At 45.0% G+C, this 20,000-nt stretch overlaps 2 protein-coding genes across 12 annotated transcripts in view; both read right to left on the bottom strand.

Annotated features, from left to right (window-relative positions):
• Positions 1-8,881, bottom strand: part of dcaf5 (ddb1 and cul4 associated factor 5) — a 24,953-nt gene extending 16,072 nt beyond the window's left edge. Inside the window, exons 1-5 of the mRNA XM_042330315.1 lie at positions 8,406-8,881; positions 6,328-6,474; positions 4,873-4,909; positions 3,816-3,955; positions 499-628 (exon numbers count right to left, since the gene is read on the bottom strand). Coding sequence (XP_042186249.1) covers positions 499-628; positions 3,816-3,955; positions 4,873-4,909; positions 6,328-6,474; positions 8,406-8,655 — 704 coding nt within the window. The 5' untranslated portion in view covers positions 8,656-8,881. The remainder of the gene's footprint in view (positions 1-498; positions 629-3,815; positions 3,956-4,872; positions 4,910-6,327; positions 6,475-8,405) is intronic.
• Positions 8,882-12,996: 4,115 nt separating this feature from the next.
• pacs2 (phosphofurin acidic cluster sorting protein 2) overlaps positions 12,997-20,000 on the bottom strand; it is a 138,926-nt gene continuing 131,922 nt past the window's right edge. For all 11 annotated transcript variants that reach the window (XM_042330312.1, XM_042330306.1, XM_042330304.1 and 8 more), the window contains 6 exons: positions 18,139-18,181; positions 17,969-18,011; positions 17,703-17,838; positions 16,782-17,002; positions 13,994-14,107; positions 12,997-13,416 (listed from right to left, as the gene is read on the bottom strand). In XM_042330312.1, the coding sequence (XP_042186246.1) occupies positions 13,298-13,416; positions 13,994-14,107; positions 16,782-17,002; positions 17,703-17,838; positions 17,969-18,011; positions 18,139-18,181 (676 nt within the window). In that variant the 3' untranslated portion in view covers positions 12,997-13,297. The remainder of the gene's footprint in view (positions 13,417-13,993; positions 14,108-16,781; positions 17,003-17,702; positions 17,839-17,968; positions 18,012-18,138; positions 18,182-20,000) is intronic.

The raw sequence follows: 20,000 nt of genomic DNA, 5'->3' as shown, positions 1-20,000 counted from the left end.
AGATATATATTATTTTATATATAGTTAGGGGAACACGAGGCCTATATGAATGATACTTTTGAAGCACATCTCATGAGTAGCTGCCACACGTGATATAAGCATGAAAGTGCTGTGGATATTATTGGACCGGCTCATACAAGAGACTAGCGGCCGTTCGCTTATATTCAACTGACTCTATAAACACAACAGACTTAATTGACACTTCATAACGTTCTTTAGATAGACAGGGCTAGAAAAGGTCGGTAGTAACGTATAAACGGTACTACGGTGTTCTAAAACGTTGGTATCGTGATTTGACTGTGGCACGGTTATATACCGTTGCAGCACTAAAAGCAATGACTCAATAATAAAAATAACAGCGCCCTCTAGTGGACAAATTGGGTCAGACAGACGCTGGATTACAGCCTGAAAGTTCTCAAGAGTTATTAAAGAGTGGGGGAAAAAAAAGGTTGCTGAAGTTTCTGAGAGTGACAGTTAACGGCGGCCATGTTGTCTCACGTGCGAGGTTTGCGTATGTCCCACAGCCCCACCCCTTCCTTGGAGTTGGCTGTAGCCAGCAGTCGGGGCTCTGCCGGGTTGAACATCACACTGTGGAAGGCTGATGGGTAGTTGGCCAGACAGAAGGGCTCTGGAATACAACCGGGATGGACATGGATTTAACTCAGATGACATGGTTGTTGATCAAGGGGAAGCCTATTGCATGTTTCATATACAATAATACACTGAAACTATAGCTGTATATACAGTAATACTCTGAAAACAAAGCTGTATATACAGTAATACTCTGAAAATATAGCTGTATATACAGTAATACTCTGAAACTAAAGCTTTATATACAGTAATACTCTGAAACTATAGCTGTATATACAGTAATACTCTGAAAACAAAGCTGTATATACAGTAATACTCTGAAACTATAGCTTTATATACAGTAATACTCTGAAAACAGTCTGCTGTTGTAAATATTCAGTCAATGACATAAGGGCTCTAGAACACAGGAGGACATTAGGTATGGTAAGATTCTGCTCTTGAAGCGCAAACTACAATAAAATGTTTTCTCTCATGGTTATTGATGGTAGGAAGCCTAATGCAAGATGTTGCATATACTGTAATACACTGAGATCAGTCTCCTGATATAGGTCTACCAGTTAAAGAATTACAATGAATACAGGAAGTACCTGGGAAGTACCCCAGATTAAGACTCCTTTAATTTGACGCTGGTTTCCGGACAGAGATTAAGCCTATTCCTGGACTAAAAGCTATCTCAAAATGGAGTCTCCCTTAAGGGCATGCGTTCTAGTCCAGGAGAAGGTTAATCTGGGTCGCACAGGAAACCGGCCCTGATCTTCTTCAAAAACGCCACCGACTGTCTGCATCGAGACGAACAGTACTCGTATGGAAGTGGGTCAAGTAGGGCACAGTTTGACAGGAAAGGCCTGAGCAATACACTCTGTGTGCGGAACCACCGAGTCAGCAGAACGCATCGTGTCAGTTATTTCCTGGTGTCATCATGTTACCCCTCGATGTTTAAAACGCCACTGGTCCGAGATCAACTCGTTAATCTGAAACTAATTTGTAACCACATGTAAATGGTGTAGTAGGGTAAATTAAGTATGTATGTGTGTGTGTGTGTATGTACAGTGCCTTGCGAAAGTATTCGGCCCCCTTGAACTTCGCGACCTTTTGCCACATTTCAGGCTTCAAACATAAAGATATAAAACTGTATTTTTTTGTGAAGAATCAACAACAAGTGGGACACAATCATGAAGTGGAACGACAATAATAATAATAATTTTGCAATAATAATTTTGCACGCCCAATTTTTCAGTTTTTGATTTGTTAAAAAAGATTGAAATATCCAATAAATGTCGTTCCACTTCATGATTGTGTCCCACTTCTTGTTGATTCTTCTGTATATACAGTACCAATCAAAAGGTTTGGACAGGCCTACTCGTTCCAGGGTTTTTCTTAGGGAGACCACCTGCTTGGAGTTTGCCAGGTTTCTGCCAGATGTGACACTTGACATTCAGGCCAAAGAGTTCAATTTTAGTTTCATCAGACCAGAGAATCTTGTTTCTCATGGTCTGAGAGTCTTTAGGTGCCTTTGGTAAACTCCAAGCGGACTGTCATGTGCCTTTTACTGAGGAGTGGCTTCCATCTGGCCACTCTAGCAAAAAGGCCTGATTGGTGGAGTGCTGCAGAGATGGTTGTCCTTCTGGAAGGTTCTCCCATCTCCGCAGAGGAACTCTGGAGCTCTGTCAGAGTGACCATCGGTCACCTCCCTGACCAAGGCCCTTCTCCCCTGATTGCACAGTTTGGCTGGGCTGCCAGCTCCAGGAAGAGTCTTGGTGGTTCCAAACTTCTTCCATTTAAGAATGATGGAGGCCACTGTGTTCTAAGGGACCTTCAATGCTGCAGAAATGTTTTGGTACCCTTCCCCAGATCTGTGCCTCGACACAATCCTGTCTCGGAGCGCTACGGACAATTCCTTCGACCTCATGGCTTGGTTTTTGCTCTGACATGCACTGTGAACTGCGAGACCTTATATAAACAGGTGTGTGCCTTTCCAAATCATGTCCAATCAAATTAATTTACCACAGGTGGACTCCAGTCAAGATGTAGAAACATCTCAGGGATGATCAATGGAAACAGGATGCACCAGAGCTCAATTTAAGTCTCAGAGCAAAGGGCCTGAACACTTATGTAAATAAGGTGTCATATATATATATATATACATACATATGCACACACATTTGCCAACATTTCTATTAAATCTGTTTTCACTTTGGCATTATGGGGTAGTGCGATGTCATTATGGGGTAGTGCGATGTCATTATGGGGTAGCGCGATGTCATTATGGGGTAGCGCGATGTCATTATGGGGTAGCGCGATGTCATTATGGGGTAGCGCGATGTCATTATGGGGTAGCGCGATGTCATTATGGGGTAGCGCGATGTCATTATGGGGTAGCGCGATGTCATTATGGGGTAGCGCGATGTCATTATGGGGTAGCGCGATGTCATTATGGGGTAGCGCGATGTCATTATGGGGTAGCGATGTCATTATGGGGTAGCGCGATGTCATTATGGGGTAGCGATGTCATTATGGGGTAGCGATGTCATTATGGGGTAGCGCGATGTCATTATGGGGTAGCGCGATGTCATTATGGGGTAGCGATGTCATTATGGGGTAGCGATGTCATTATGGGTTATTGTGATGTCATTATGGGGTATTGTGATGTCATTATGGGGTGTTGTGATGTCATTATGGGGTATTGTGATGTCATTATGGGGTATTGTGATGTCATTATGGGGTATTGTGATGTCATTATGGGGTAGTGTGATGTCATTATGGGGTATTGTGATGTCATTATGGGGTAGCGCGATGTCATTATGGGTTATTGTGATGTCATTATGGGGTGTTGTGATGTCATTATGGGGTATTGTGATGTCATTATGGGGTATTGTGATGTCATTATGGGGTATTGTGATGTCATTATGGGGTAGCGATGTCATTATGGGGTAGCGCGATGTCATTATGGGGTATTGTGATGTCATTATGGGGTATTGTGATGTCATTATGGGGTATCGCGATGTCATTATGGGGTATTGTGATGTCATTATGGGGTAGCGCGATGTCATTATGGGGTATTGTGATGTCATTATGGGGTATTGTGTGTAGATTGATGAGGATATTTTTGTTATTTAATCCATTTTAGAATAAGGCTGTGACGTAACAAAATGTGGAAAAAGTGAAGGGGCCTGAATACTTTCCCGAATGCCCTGTATATGTATGTACGTATGCACGTTAGGTACCTCCGTGCGGCCGCTCCCGTGTGTCCCAGATGAGGACCCGTCCGTCGTCCGAGGAGCTGGCGAACACGTTGTCGTTGACGGGGCTGACTGACAGGCCGTACACCGCATCGTCGTGAAGGAACACGTTCAGAGTCTCGCCTCTGGAGACAGAATACAGCGGTGTTGAAATGTTGTTTTGGTTTTTCATTCAAAAAAACAACAAGACATCTTTACATGCTATTCTTAAAAAATAATTACGTTCCAATGTCCATGTATTCGTACTAACATGTCCACTTAGAAGAAATGTATTGAAATTCTAAGTAGTAAGCTATCGTTGTTATGGGAACAGATGTCTGCATTAGTGTCTCGCCGACAGAGAGAAGTTGTAATGTCATTGTACATTTACGATGCACCATTGGCCACGCCCCCGCCACGCCCCCGCCACACCCCATTATATTAACGATGCACTGTTGGCCACGCCCCCACACCACCCCATTATATTAACGATGCACTGTTGGCCACGCCCCCACACCACCCCATTATATTAACGATGCACTGTTGGCCACGCCCCCACCACGCCCACCACCTGTAGAGCTGGGTTGGGAGCTGGGTTGGGGTCAATTGCATTTCAATTCACAAAGTAAAACCAAATTCCACATTATTCTAATTGAAAAGCATTGAAGAGAATAAGAGCTTGCAGCAGATACAAGGAGGACCGGCCATATTTGTTTCTTTATTTAACCAGGCAAGTCAGTTAGGAACAAATTATTAACAAAATATTTACAATGATGGCCTAGGAACAGTGGGTTAACTGCCTTGTTCAGGGGCAGAACGATAGATTTTTAACCTTGTCAGATCGGGGATTCGATCCAGCAACCTTTCGGTTACTAATCCAACGCTCTAACCACTAGGCTACCTTGCCTCCCCATATAGAAGGAGCTGGAGAGGACTGCCCAGAACAGACCGCGATGGAGAGGAGTGGTCAAAATGGCCTATACTCTTAAAGAAGTGATGGGCCTAAGTAAATAAATAAATACACAATGCAGCTGACGACTAATAATTAAATAAACATACTCACCGTTCTACATCATGAAGGATGACCTGTTCATCGTTGCCTTTGAGACAAGAGACAAAACACTTTTTTTATTTTACCTTTATTTAACCAGGCAAGTCAGTTAAGAACAAATTCTTATTTTCAATGAGGGCCTAGGAACAGTGGGTTAACTGCCTGTTCAGGGGGCAGAACGACAGATTTGTACCTTGTCAGCTCGGGGGTTTGAACTCACAACCTTCCGGTTACTAGTCCAACGCTCTAACCACTAGGCTACCCTGCCTCACCATGAATAAAAAAGGGGGTAGCACGTGCCAAAACGAATCCCGATAGAAACACTACATTTCAAAAAGGTAGTAGGGTAGCTAGATCAGGAAGGACAACACGACACATTCATAACTCAAAGATAAGACCATTGATAAGCTTTTCCAGGAACTACACATACGACATCCTTTACGTCAACAACGGCATGTTTTTCTCCATTGCCGTATGTGATATTACTCATAACACAACAAATATATCAACTTTACCGGGTTAAGACAAACGATTAGGCACAGCTTTTTGAATTAGTTACGTATGTGGTGTTAGCTGTCAATTCAAATGGGGGGGGTCTCCGAACATAACTTTCTATAAACAGCCGAGGTCAGGTAACTCAAGCCCTCGACAGAACAAGTGAACCACTAACCCTGGATAGCTAGTAGTAGTCACCTAGCCTAAGGCCCAGATCTGTTTGTGCCAAAAACACACGTCATTGCTATGGCAAACAGGTCAATGTGTAGGTCAGTGTTTGCCATGACAACGGCTGTGTTCCAATCGGCAAGAATGCTGCCTTTTCGGGAGGAAGGACGTTATAACATTGGCGTGTCCCAATCCCAAGGTACCTTAAAAACGCTGCCTTCGCATGTGTGACAAGAAGTTGTCAAGATAGCACAAACAGATCTGGAACCCGGCTAGTAGCCACCACCCACAGATCGTCTCTCAAACCTTGATCTAAATCACTCAAGTCCAGGGTTTTTCCCTGCATAGAAAAGTCTTGGGTGGGTGGCCTGTGTGTTTTTTGGGGTGCATATGTTAAAAAATGTTTAGGGGGGAAATAATTGTCGACATGATGTTATGTTTGAGTCACTCAGACAGCATAAGTCATGGGAAAGTGTAGCAGGGAAGGAAATGTGGTTTCGACCTAGATATGCTACCTCTGCAGCCAACAGGAGGGCCTCTAAAATTTACAGTCAGCGATGCACCATTGGCCACGCCCCCACCACCTAAGCCCCATTTAGATCCAGGAAAAACCCTGGTGTCTGAATTCCTACCCTATCGTACTAAAACCCTGGTGTCTGAATTCCTACCCTATGCTAACTAAAACCCTGGTGTCTGAATTCCTACCCTATGCTAACTAAAACCCTGGTGTCTGAATTCCTACCCTATGCTAACTAATGAAACTGATTGAATGACAGATTAATGGGTGATGATTTGTCCACTGACCCCCAGAAAACACCCTTTTGTTGGTGCTGTCGAATGCCAGACAGAAAATGTTGGAGAGGTGTTCTCCCTTCAGTTTGAGAGGCTTGGCTGAGCGGGCATGAAGAGCTCTCTCCATGTTCCATAGTAACACCCTGCGGTCATCCCCTCCTGTGGCAGGGAAGGAAAGAGGGAAGGAGGGAGATGGGGAGAGGGGTAAGGAGGGAGGGAGATGGGGAGAGGGGTAAGGAGGGAGGGAGATGGGGAGAGGGGTAAGGAGGGAGGGAAATGGGGAGAGGGGTAAGGAGGGAGGGAAATGGGGAGAGGGGTAAGGAGGGAGGGAAATGGGGAGAGGGGTAAGGAGGGAGGGAAATGGGGAGAGAGGTAAGGAGGGAGGGAAATGGGGAGAGAGGTAAGGAGGGAGGGAAATGGGGAGAGAGGTAAGGAGGGAGAGAGATGGAGAGAGGTAAGGAGGGAGAGATGGAGAGGGAGAGATGGGGAGAGAGGGAGGGAGAGATGGGAAGGAAGGAGGGAGGGAGAGATGGGAAGGAAGGAGGGAGGGAGAGATGGGAAGGAAGGAGGGAGGGAGAGATGGGAAGGAAGGAGGGAGGGAGAGATGGGAAGGAAGGAGGGAGGGAGAGATGGGAAGGAAGGAGGGAGGGAGAGATGGGAAGGAAGGAGGGAGGGAGAGATGGGAAGGAAGGAGGGAGGGAGAGATGGGAAGGGGGGAGAGAGAGATGGGAAGGGGGGGGAGAGAGAGATGGGAAGGGGGGAGAGAGAGATGGGAAGGAGGGGGAGAGAGAGATGGGAAGGGGGGAGAGAGAGATGGGAAGGAGGGGGAGAGAGAGATGGGAAGGAGGGGGAGAGAGAGAGATGGGAAGGGGGGAGAGAGAGATGGGAAGGGGGGAGAGAGAGATGGGAAGGGGGGAGAGAGAGATGGGAAGGGGGGAGAGAGAGATGGGAAGGGGGGAGAGAGATGGGAAGGAGGGGGAGAGAGAGATGGGAAGGAGGGGGAGAGAGAGATGGGAAGGAGGGGGAGAGAGAGATGGGAAGGAGGGGGAGAGAGAGATGGGAAGGAGGGGGGAGAGAGAGATGGGAAGGAGGGGGAGAGAGAGATGGGAAGGAGGGGGAGAGAGAGATGGGAAGAGAGGGAAGGAGAGAGAGATGGGAAGGAGGGGGAGAGAGAGATGGGAAGGAGGGGGAGAGAGAGATGGGAAGGAGGGGGAGAGAGAGATGGGAAGGAGGGGGAGAGAGAGATGGGAAGGAGGGGGAGAGAGAGATGGGAAGGAGGGGGAGAGAGAGATGGGAAGGAGGGGGAGAGAGAGAGATGGGAAGGAGGGGGAGAGAGAGATGGGAAGGAGGGGGAGAGAGAGATGGGAAGGAGGGGGAGAGAGAGATGGGAAGGAGGGGGAGAGAGAGATGGGAAGGAGGGGGGGAGAGAGAGATGGGAAGGAGGGGGAGAGAGAGATGGGAAGAGAGGGAAGGAGAGAGAGCAAGAAAGAGAACAGAGATCGAAAGAGATGGGTGGACAGACAAGACATTGTAAACACAGGCCAAGTTGTTCCATTGCTCTGAAGGGCTTCCTCAGCTTGCAAGGCCCACCAGCAGTGAAACACACCAGAGTCATTACTCTTCTAAATCCAAACTCTCCCTATTCTACGCCAAAACTGGAGTAGTGAAAAAGACTGGTTAAAAGTTGCATAGTTAGCTAACTGTATAATGTTATTAAAACGATAACTAGTTATCTACCGGTACCTAATGTCAGCCTATATCAAAAGGAAGGGGCAGGAATGCAGAACTGTGTAGCTAGCTAGTTCTGTCAGCTGGATAGCATGCTAACCTAGATAGCCAAAATTATTTTACCTATTTAAACATGACCTGCACATCTCATTATTTTCCTTGCTCGTAATTGACAAATTACATTTTGAGGGGAAAATGGATGACTAGAGAGTCAAACTGTGCATTATGATGACTCGACCAGCCAACTAAGCTTGTAAACTGACGTGCAAGTTTAGCTAGTTAGCTATAATCTGTCAACAACACAGTAGCTGCTAGGCTAACAACTAGGCTAACTAGAGGATGATCTACAGCTACTAACTTACCGGACACAAGGTATTCTCCTCCATTGTTGGAAAACTCGATGGCGTTGACACACCCGAAATGTCCCAGCATATCTTTCTTGTAAAGGCTCGTGCATCCTGCCAACCGGAGTCTCTGAAATTCTTCCTTCATCAGCGGGTTACCGAAGAGCCTTCTCTGGGACAGAAAGCCCACGGAGGACCGCATACCGCAACCCTTCACCTCCTTCATTTTTCCTGGAGCAGTTAGCCTAGCCAGCTTGCGATTCCTCATCCAATTTGGATTTTTATTTGATTTTAAAATGTTGCTCAATGCACAGACACACTATTATATCCAGCTATTATAGAAGTGTATATCTGCAATCGTTCTGTCTCGAAGCTACATGATGGTGAAGAAAGATATTCCCGAGCCGCAGTGCTGTTGATGTCGTCGTTGATTGCAGGTCCCCCCCCCGCGCGCGCTCTGTAGCAGTCGCTTCCTGCTCTGCTGCAAGCCTCTCGATCTGCCTGACACAAACATCATAACCCCCCCCAGCTGACCCGCAAATTAACCCCCCCCAGTTGACCCGCAAATTAACCCCCAGCTGACCCGCAAATTAACCCCCCAGCTGACCCGCAAATTAACCCCCCAGCTGACCCGCAAATTAACCCCCAGTTGACCTGCAAATCAACCCCCAAGCTGACCCGCAAATTAACCCCCCAGTTGACCTGCAAATTAACCCCCCAGCTGATCTGCAAATCAACCCCCAAGCTGACCCGCAAATTAACCCCCAGTTGACCTGCAAATTAACCCCCCAGCTGATCTGCAAATCAACCCCCAAGCTGACCCGCAAATTAACCCCCCAGTTGACCTGCAAATTAACCCCCCAGTTGACCTGCAAATTAACCCCCAGTTGACCTGCAAATTAACCCCCCAGTTGACCTGCAAATTAACCCCCAGTTGACCTGCAAATTAACCCCCAGTTGACCTGCAAATTAACCCCCAGCTGACCCGCAAATCAACCCCCCAGCTGACCCGCAAATCAACCCCCCAGCTGACCCCGCAAATCAACCCCCCAGCTGTCCCGCAAATCAACCCCCAGTTAGCTTGTTAACTTAGGCAAAGTCGTCCTCCCCATAATACATTTAGGTTAGCTGTCACTTGAAATTTGCACCTAGATAAAAACAACACAAATAATAACAAAAGATGAATATCACATCAAGTCAATCAAAAGCAGACATTTAAGAGTCTAGTTTTATTATCCCCAACATTGGGATTACAGTGGTAGTCTTTTTAACAATAGGCTACATATTTTAATTAAGGGAACCCTACATTCAATACAATCCACTAGTACAGAACTTAAGACATGTATGTCCTTACAGAGGAAAGAACTACAAGTTGCCAGTTCAACATGAAAATCATTCCAGGCTTCACAAAGCAAATTTAATCTATGTTTTTGGGAAAGGTAGACTTTCTCTGGCAGCCAAAAACAGGCAAATAAATACCCCCATCTAAACGTGAATCGATTCTCAATTGCGATACGGTTCTAGAAACATAAATCCCTCTACTTGCTGTACACTGTTTCAACCGATTTGAACACAGTTGCAGCAACAGTATTTTTCAGTGACAACACATTTCTAGCAGGTTATATATGGCCGTGTGGGCACACTAACCCTTTGAAGATGTGTATCAATTTAACCTTTGTTTTTTTAAAATCATTATTTCTCACTGATATGAAAGATAAGGCCCTTATACTTCCAAAACCGCACAGCAAGCGATGTCTATTAAATGTTCAGACCGAGCGTTGGGGTTCTTAACAAATGAGCAGAGCCATATATATGTGGAGTTGGGACAACTTTTAGAAGGTTGAATTATTGTTCTAAATTCTAGACATTCAGTGACATATCATTGTTTAAAAATTCTCCGTGTCATGTTAGAATCGGGAGATGACGCTACAACATTCTATGGCAGCCATGTTATGTCAAATGCAGAAACCTCAATGTCCCATCTCTCTAGATATAGGACTCCGATGATGAGTGAGTTGAAGTTTAAATATAGGTCTAGTATTCTGACAGAAGGTGTGTGGAGTGTCGAGAGGAGTTTGGTCTTGGTTGTTGTGAGAAACAGGATAGGGTAGAACGATGGATGGAATGAGAGCGAAGGAGAGAGGGGGGTAGAGAGGGGAGGGAGGAAGAGGGAAAGAGAGGGAGGGGAAGAGGGAAAGACAGAGAGGGGGGAAGAGGGAGACAGCGAAAGGGAGAGAGAGGGGGAGAGGGAGGGAGGGAGAAGGGGAGAGAGGGGGAGAGGGAAGAGAGAGAGGGGGAGAGGGAAGAGAGAGAGGGGGAGAGCGAAAGAGCGAGAGAGGGGAGAGGGAGAGAGAGAGAGGACAGGATAGAGAGAGAGGGGACAGGATACAGAGAGAGAGGACAGGATAGAGAGGGGACTGGATAGAGAGACAAAGGACAGGATAGAGAGAGAGGGGACAGGATACAGAGAGAGGGGACAGGATAGAGAGAGAGGGGACAGGATACAGAGAGAGAGGACAGGATACAGAGAGAGAGGACAGGATACAGAGAGAGGGGACAGGATACAGAGAGAGAGGACAGGATACAGAGAGAGGGGACAGGATAGAGAGAGAAAGGGGACAGGGGACAGGATAGAGAGAGAAAGGCCAGGATAGAGAGAGAGGGACAGGAGAGAGAGAGGGGACAGGATAGAGAGAGAGGACAGGATACAGAGAGAGGGGACAGGATACAGAGAGAGAGGACAGGATACAGAGAGAGGGGACAGGATAGAGAGAGAAAGGGGACAGGGGACAGGATAGAGAGAGAAAGGCCAGGATAGAGAGAGAGGGGACAGGATAGAGAGAGAGGACAGGATAGAGAGAGAAAGGGGACAGGGGACAGGATAGAGAGAGAGGGGACAGGATAGAGAGAGAAAGGGGACAGGAGAGAGAGAGAGAGGACAGGATAGAGAGCGAAAGGGGACAGGATAGAGAGAGAGGGGACAGGATAGAGAGAGAAAGGGGACAGGGGACAGGATAGAGAGAGAGGGGACAGGATAGAGAGAGAAAGGGGACAGGGGACAGGATAGAGAGAAAGATATGCATCAACCATTTGTCATTGCCGGGTCAGTGCCATCTCAATGATGAGTTGCATATACATTTAATTGATTGGATGTACAGGACGTATATAGTATATCGTAGCCTGGTACCTGACTGTTTGTGCCATCATTCCACTCCTTGCCACTCCTTGTGATTGCCAAACATATGACATGGAGTACAAGGTGTGGAATGTTAGCACAAAACAGGTTTGGATTTCAGGCTAATTCTATTGCACATTTCAGTCTTCATCCGATGAGTGCAGAGAGTCTCTGTGGCCGGCTACATCTGATGAGTGCAGAGGGTCTCAGTAGTCGACTACATCTGATGAGTGCAGAGGGTCTCAGTAGTCGACTACATCTGATGAGTGCAGAGGGTCTCAGTAGTCGACTACATCTGATGAGTGCAGAGGGTCTCAGTAGCCGGCTACATCTGATGAGTGCAGAGAGTTTCAGTGGCCGGCTACATCTGATGAGTGCAGAGAGTTTCAGTGGCCGGCTACATCTGATGAGTGCAGAGAGTTTCAGTGGCCGGCTACATCTGATGAGTGCAGAGAGTTTCAGTGGCCGGCTACATCTGATGAGTGCAGAGGGTCTCAGTAGCCGGCTACATCCGATGAGTGCAGAGGGTCTCAGTAGCCGGCTACATCCGATGAGTGCAGAGGGTCTCAGTGGCCGGCTACATCCGATGAGTGCAGAGAGTCTCAGTAGCCGGCTATTACAGGAGCCACTGTCATTAGGGGAGTATTCATTAGTGCACACTGTAGCAAAAAAGTTTCACAATGGAGAATGTTTTGTTATGGAAACAAAAGTTCCTGTTGGACAAATTCAGGTAGGTCCCTCTCCGTTTGTTTCTATTTAGTTCCTAGTGAATACACCCCAGGACTAGGGCTGTCTAGGCTTGAAGTCATTTCATTTGAGGATCCAGATCCATCCTTCTTCCAGCCTTACAAGATAAGTAATCTCTTCTGTGTTGTCATCCTCTACCATCCTCCATCCTCCCTTCTCCACCAGCCATTTCAGGGCCTTTGGTTACGAAGTCATCTTAACAAAGAGTTATCTAGCTAATTTGTGCCTGGCAAAGTGTTTGAACCGATCCATCTTCGCCACATTAAAAAAAAAAAGAGAGGGAGGGGGCCGAAAAGTTGAGCACTCGCTTTTTAGCAGTTAATGAGTTAATTTATCAAATTATTATTTCGTTAGGTTTCTGCTGGGTTTTTTTCCAAAACATCAGCAGGTTTTTATTTTTTTAAAGCTTGGTGAGAAAACAAAATGTCCCCTTGACAGCCTTGGGAAGGTTTATAATATACATACAGAAGACAACAAACACACAGAAACGTATTAACATAAAACACAAGGGAAAGCTGGAGCTTAAATTAAGACATTGGGTCCCACATCCGTTTGTGTTGTCTTGCCAACTCCTAAGGTCATTGTCAAGCAAATCGTTGACAAGACAACACAAACAGACCTGGGACCAGGCTATGATGTGCGGGTGGGGCAGTGCAGACTGGGGGCGGGGCAGAGCAGACTGGGGGGGGCAGTGCAGACTGGGGGGCGGGGCAGTGCAAAGCCCGGGGCTGGGAGGTTAAAGGCTATTGGCACATGAGAGCGGGGCGTCGTCCTCAGTTCCAGATGAGTGTCTATGGTAACGGTCGCTACTGTGGCAACGGTCGCTACTGTGGCAACGGTCGCTACTGTGGCAACGGTCGCTACTGTGGCAACGGTCGCTACTGTGGCAACGGTCGCTACTGTGGCAACGGTCGCTACTGTTGCAACGGTCGCTACTGTGGTAACGGTCTCTATGGATACTAGTTCTAGTTGCTGCCTGCGGGGCCTGCTAGTAAGGCCCTTTAGTGTGTCCAAAGATCCCGATGGGGAAATGTTTGACGTGTGACGACCACTGTGCCGCCAACTGGAAAAACTTGACATCATTCCACTCCACGCCGTCAATCAGCACTGGAAGAAAAGAGAGAATAAAAAAATAAAATAAAAACTTTACTTGTTGAATTAGTAGTTCTTCATAATTCATGTAATACCAGGCTCACTAATACAAGGGGCCAAATATGGCCCCTGGGCCGCCAGTTGCAGACCCTTAACTCTATGATGAGTGAAATGAGGACACAACATGGAGGTAGGAGGGCAGCAAAATTACAGTAACTTTCCCCAGATTTCCTGCTTATTCCCTCCTGACATCCAACCAGGATTTTTGGAAAACCTGGGAAAGTGACCAGAATTTTGCAACCTTAGGAGGGAGTCTTAGGAGGGAGTCTTAGGAGGGAGTCTTAGGAGGGAGTCTTAGGAGGGAGTCTTAGGAGGGAGTCTTAGGAGGGAGTCTTAGGAGGGAGTCTTAGGAGGGAGACTTAGGAGGGAGACTTAGGAGGGAGACTTAGGAGGGAGACTTAGGAGGGAGACTTAGGAGGGAGTCTTAGGAGGGAGTCTTAGGAGGGAGACTTAGGAGGGAGTCTTAGGAGGGAGTCTTAGGAGGGAGTCTTAGGAGGGAGTCTTAGGAGGGAGTCTTAGGAGGGAGTCTTACCCCTCAGCATGGTCTGCTGGTGCTTGGCAGTGCAGATCAGTCGACTGATGCCATCGATCACCTGGCTCTTAGACTCCACATCCTTGTCTTTAGTCTTCTTTGGCAGGAACATGACTGGAAAGAGGGAACGGAAAGAGTCAGACGTAAAAGTTAATAACGACAGATTCCGAACTTTAAATGCGAACGCTAATCATGACGATTAACTATCGGTCTTTATTTTGTTTTGAGCGAAAACTCAAGTTGTTGTTGCAGTGTTTATTGTTGTTGCAGTGTTTATTGTTGCAGTGTTTATTGTTGCAGTGTTTATTGTTGCAGTGTTTATTGTTGCAGTGTTTATTGGTGTTGTTGCAGTGTTTATTGTTGCAGTGTTTATTGTTGCAGTGTTTATTGTTGTTGCAGTGTTTATTGTTGCAGTGTTTATTGTTGCAGTGTTTATTGTTGCAGTGTTTATTGTTGCAGTGTTTATTGTTGCAGTGTTTATTGTTGCAGTGTTTATTGGTGTTGTTGTTGTTGTTGCAGTGTTTATTGTTGTTGTTGCAGTGTTTGTTGTTGTTGTTGCAGTGTTTATTGTTGTTGTTGCAGTGTTTATTGTTGTTGTTGCAGTGTTTATTGTTATTGTTGTTGCAGCATTTATTGTTGTTGTTGTTGCAGCGTTTATTGTTGTTGTTGCAGTGTTTATTGTTGTTGTTGCTGTGTTTATTGTTGTTGTTGCAGTGTTTATTGTTATTGTTGTTGTGTTTATTGTTATTGTTGTTGCAGTGTTTGTTGTTGTTGCAGTGTTTGTTGTTGTTGTTGCAGTGTTTATTATTGTTGTTGCAGTGGTTTGTTTGACAAAAACCAAAGAATCTCTATGGAAGCCCGTTCCTTGTCCACATACTGCTTTAAAAAAGGTAGGAAATATATTGAAAGGAAACTAAAAGTAGACATTTTAACAAACCCTTTAAAAGGTAGTGTTACCTACAATAAGTTCCAGTGGCGGTTGGTGACGTTGAAGATGAGGGAGGCCAATTCATTTTTTTTAAATATATTCTTTTAGAAGCATGGCCTTCTATTACAACGTCATTCATATTCCATTCACCCAGCTCAATGTAACATCCATAGGTTTCGGCTACTACATGATAGTTGAATTTGCCCTGTACCCATCATGAGGTTGCTACAACCTAGCCTATGAATTAAAGTTTACAATGTAGGTGTACAGGTCGAGAATCTTGCCTGATATAGGATGCAATCAGTTGCAAACAAGAGTTTCTCTTGGACAAATTCAGTTGATCCCCGCTTTGCTTTTAAACAGAATCGGTGCGATGACTACACGCCTGATCAAGGCAATCCCACAGTTCACTTTTAATAGCAGTCACATCTCCTCTCACCTTCAGTGTACAACACAACAGCTTTCTGTGGCCAGGCCGCAAAAAAAAACACATTTCCACGCCAAACCTTCATACCATAACCACTAACCGCTACACACAGCCTACATCGTTGTCACCATATTAGCTAGCACGTCATAGTCAACATAGCTAGCTACAAGAACTAACCAGTTAATAAAACCACAACAATCGTGCAGTACAGTGTACAGCAAGCAGTTTAGGTGTACAGCAAGCACCGGTGGGCCAAACAGCAATAAATGAATAAAACCAAAAGCTTACAGCTAACATAGCATCTCTGTCTGTTGGTTAGCCATAGCCAGCTAGCTAACATAGCATCTCTGTCTGTTGGTTAGCCATAGCCAGCTAGCGAACATAGCATCTCTGTCTGTTGGTTAGCCATAGCCAGCTAGCTAACATAGCATCTCTGTCTGTCGGATAGCCATAGCCAGCTAGCTAACATAGCATCTCTGTCTGTTGGATGGCCATTGCCAGCTAGCTAACATAGCAGCTCTGTCTGTCGGATAGGCATAGCCAGCTAGCTAACATAGCATCTCTGTCTGTTGGATAGCCATAGCCAGCTAGCTAACATAGCATCTCTGTCTGTCGGATAGCCATGGCCAGCTAGCTAACATAGCATCTCTGTCTGTTGGTTAGCCATAGCCAGCTAGCTAACATAGCATCTCTGACTGTTGGTTAGCCATAGCCAGCTAGCTAACATAGCATCTCTGTCTGTCGGATAGCCATAGCCAGCTAGCTAACATAGCAGCTCTGTCTGTTGGTTAGCCATAGCCAGCTAACTAACATAGCATCTCTGTCTGTCGGATAGCCATAGCCAGCTAGCTAACATAGCATCTCTGTCTGTTGGATGGCCATTGCCAGCTAGCTAACATAGCATCTCTGTCTGTCGGATAGGTATAGCCAGCTAGCTAACATAGCATCTCTGTCTGTTGGATGGCCATTGCCAGCTAGCTAACATAGCATCTCTGTCTGTCGGATAGGTATAGCCAGCTAGCTAACATAGCATCTCTGTCTGTCGGATAGCCATAGCCAGCTAGCTAACATAGCATCTCTGTCTGTTTGAACCGGGTGTTTGAGTAGGTAAGTGGAAAAAATATAGCGAGCTCTGTCTTGCTTCTTCAATAAAAAAATGTACCTTTAAAAAAAATGTTTTTTTACTGTGCAACTCGTCATTCTCTTTTTGAGTCAACTACTCACCAGACTGTTGAGGCTACTCTAGACCTTCATTGCAAAACAGTGTGTTTTAATCAATTATTTGATGACGTGAATATATTTAGTATTGTTCTATCTATAAATGATAATTTTTTTAGTATTTCTCAACTTTTTTTAAAAATTCACTGAGGAGGACGGTCCTCCACTTCCTCCTCCGAGGAGCCTCCATTGGTACGATCAGTACAAGCCCTTACCTTTCTTGTTCTTCTCCTTCATGACGACAGTCATGGACATGGCGGGCTGTGGCTGGGCCCCGGCCTGGGGGAGCCTGCTGACCTGCAGCGAGCGGAACGTACACTTCAGAGTGTTCTTGGAGGAGGACGAGTCCCTTTTCTCCACGTCTCTTTTCCTGTCAGCCGGGGAGGGAGCCACCCAGTAGTCCACCTGTAGTCCCATCAGCTCCCCCTGGGGAGAACTACAACACCCAGCAGACATCACACCACAGATGGAGGAAGAGAATAAGGAACAAATTGATCGGTAGAAACAGACAATAAGATCAAGTTAAATGTACAATATATGAAACCATCAATTAAATCAAATAAAATCAAATTTTATTTGTCACATACACATGGTTAGCAGATGTTAATGCGAGTGTAGCGAAATGCTTGTGCTTCTAGTTCCGACAATGCAGTAATAACGAGCAAGTAATCTAACTAACAATTCCAAAAAAAAAAAAAATACTGTCTTATACACAGTGTAAGGGGATAAAGAATATGTACATAAGGATATATGAATGAGTGATGGTACAGAGCAGCATAGGCAAGATACAGTAGATGATATCGAGTACAGTATATACATATGAGATAAGTATGTAAACCAAGTGGCATAGTTAAAGTGGCTAGTGATACATGTATTACATAAGGATGCAGTCGATGATATAGAGTACAGTATCAACGTATGCATATGAGATGAACAATGTAGGGTAAGTAACATTATATAAGGTAGCATTGTTTAAAGTGGCTAGTGATATATTTACATAATTTCCCATCAATTCCCATGATTAAAGTGGCTGAATTGCCAATTTAGTAATTTTCACAGTCTATTTTATTGTTCTATTACATCTATTTTTTATATATTTTTTTATTTTCTATTCAATTCTCTGGAAGAACACGTACCTGTAGGAACTGAAGCTTGTGTTGACGGAGGGGGAGGAGGGAGGGGTGGGTGAGGCTTCCTTCAGGGCAGGGGACACCTGAGGAGGGGTGGAGGAGTGGAAAACCATCCCCATGGGGGATGCATCGTCAGAGTCACCTGATAATATAAAGTGGGATCATATTATAACACTCTGTATACTACAGAATCACATAGAAACTCATTCTCACTGATCACACGGTAGAACATGCAATGACAATAGGTACATTGTCCACAACTAATGTCTCACCTGATGTTGCAGATGACGGCTCCACGATGCCAACTTTCACCATCTGGGGAAAGAGGTTTCAAGTTATTTTAGGTCAAATTCCAGGATAAAGAAAATGTATCTGTCTACGTTAAGAGAGAGATACCTACTCCGATAAACAGATCTGTCTACACTAAGAGAAAGATACTTACTCCGATAAAGGGAATGAACTTCTGACACGAGTCCTCATCGGGGCTGTAGAGAGAGACCAGGGCAGAAGCCAAACATAGGGAAACAGGAAATAGAGTGAGCATGTGCAGAATAGAATAGATTCAGGATGGAAGGGTTTGTCCAGTATTGAGACTAGAGGCTTCAAGAACCCTATGATGGTTAGAACTGTCATGTCCTCCGCTCGAATAGAATGGTTGGTTTCTAACCAGGCAGTCAGTTGCCCCCAGGGTTGGTAAAGCATATTTTTATTATTATTATTATTATTTATAAATCATCTTATTTATTCATGTTTGTTGCTTGTTTCTACAGATCCCAGGAGAAAGATAGATCAGCTTGAACACAAGACAGCCCCCGAGTGTTTCTAAACCAATGAAAATCTTTGTGCGGTTTGAAGGAAATATAGTTTCAGAGCATGGTTGGGGTCAATTGCATTTCAATTCAGTCAAGTCAGGAAGTTAGCAGAGATTACAAATTCCAATATTACTCATGGCTTGCTTGATTGAATTGAAATGGAATTGACCCCAACCTTGTTTGAGAGTCTGGGGGGGGGTCATCATTTGAAAGAAGAGAGAAGGGACAACGTGTGTAAAGAAATGCCGGGTGAGTAGACGACCTAAAAACAACCCAGAGTTAACCACGTGATTCTCTTAGTCCCTTAAGAAATATATTATATACACAGTATCGAGGGTCAACTTGCTAAAGTCATATCAGAATTTATAAAAATATAAAACTTGGTGATTTAAGAAATTATATTTTTTAACTCTTCTATTTAACCTATAGTATGGTCTATACTAATACAACGGAACTTTATATACCTGTAGAGGTTCCTTGGGAACCCCAGGGAGGAGAGATTCTATTGGTTAATACCACTCTGACCAACCTTACTACAGTAATGCCATGCTATTGGACAGAGAAAGTCACATGATAATTAGTAATTGCTAACTAGTACTACAGCTATTAGATCAGTCTCCTGAAGCAGGAGCCATTTTAAAACAACCAATAAAAAAAGACCAATCATTTTGTTTGATTTATACTTATACACAAACAGGTTTTGTAGTCTTTGAACGGCATGGCTTTAATTGGATTAAATCATTATCATTGTTGGGTGTGTAACTGATGTACATGTGTAGACGGTTATTGCTTCAAGTGTCTCCAAGCCTCGAGTTTCATCAAATCCTTTTTATGGTCCAAAAACAAATCCTGGAGAAACAAACAGTCTGACCCATTACCATTGATGATTATATAGTCTTTGTAATAGAAAAAGTATAAACTAGCTACCTACCAGTTTGTCAGGTTCTGCTTTGGAACCCACTACTTAAAATATGATCCAATCATATGCCCCGGTTGCCCTCTAGTACCCAACAACCCAACACCTGATTGGTGGCAGAGAAGCAGGGAGCAAGACATGCATGCTGCATAGCCAATCACTGGCCTGCACCAAGCCATCCCATCATTCCTGCTGAAGCCAATCAGACACCACCACACCAAAAGGACACAGGAAGGTTTCAGGAAAAGGAAAGTCACAGTCCAGCAGGTCACAGCACCAGCTAGTAGGGTCGGGGTCAATTCCCATCCAATTCCCAGTCAATTCCCATTCAATTCCAAGTCAATTCCCAGTCAAATCCTATTCAATTCCCAGTCAGATCCCATTCAATTCCCATTCAATTCCTAGTCAAATCCCATTCAATTCCCAGTCAGATCCCATTCAATACCCAGTCAAATCCCATTCAAATCCCAGTCAGATCCCATTCAATTCCCATTAAATTCCTAGTCAAATCCCATTCAATTCCCAGTCAGATCCCATTCAATACCCAGTCAAATCCCATTCAATTCCCAGTCAAAT

This window comes from Oncorhynchus tshawytscha, linkage group LG11 (assembly GCF_018296145.1).
Source record: "Oncorhynchus tshawytscha isolate Ot180627B linkage group LG11, Otsh_v2.0, whole genome shotgun sequence".
NCBI lineage: Eukaryota > Metazoa > Chordata > Actinopteri > Salmoniformes > Salmonidae > Oncorhynchus > Oncorhynchus tshawytscha.
The sequence above is the reverse complement of the archived record's forward strand: the minus strand, read 5'-3'. Positions and strand labels throughout refer to the sequence as shown.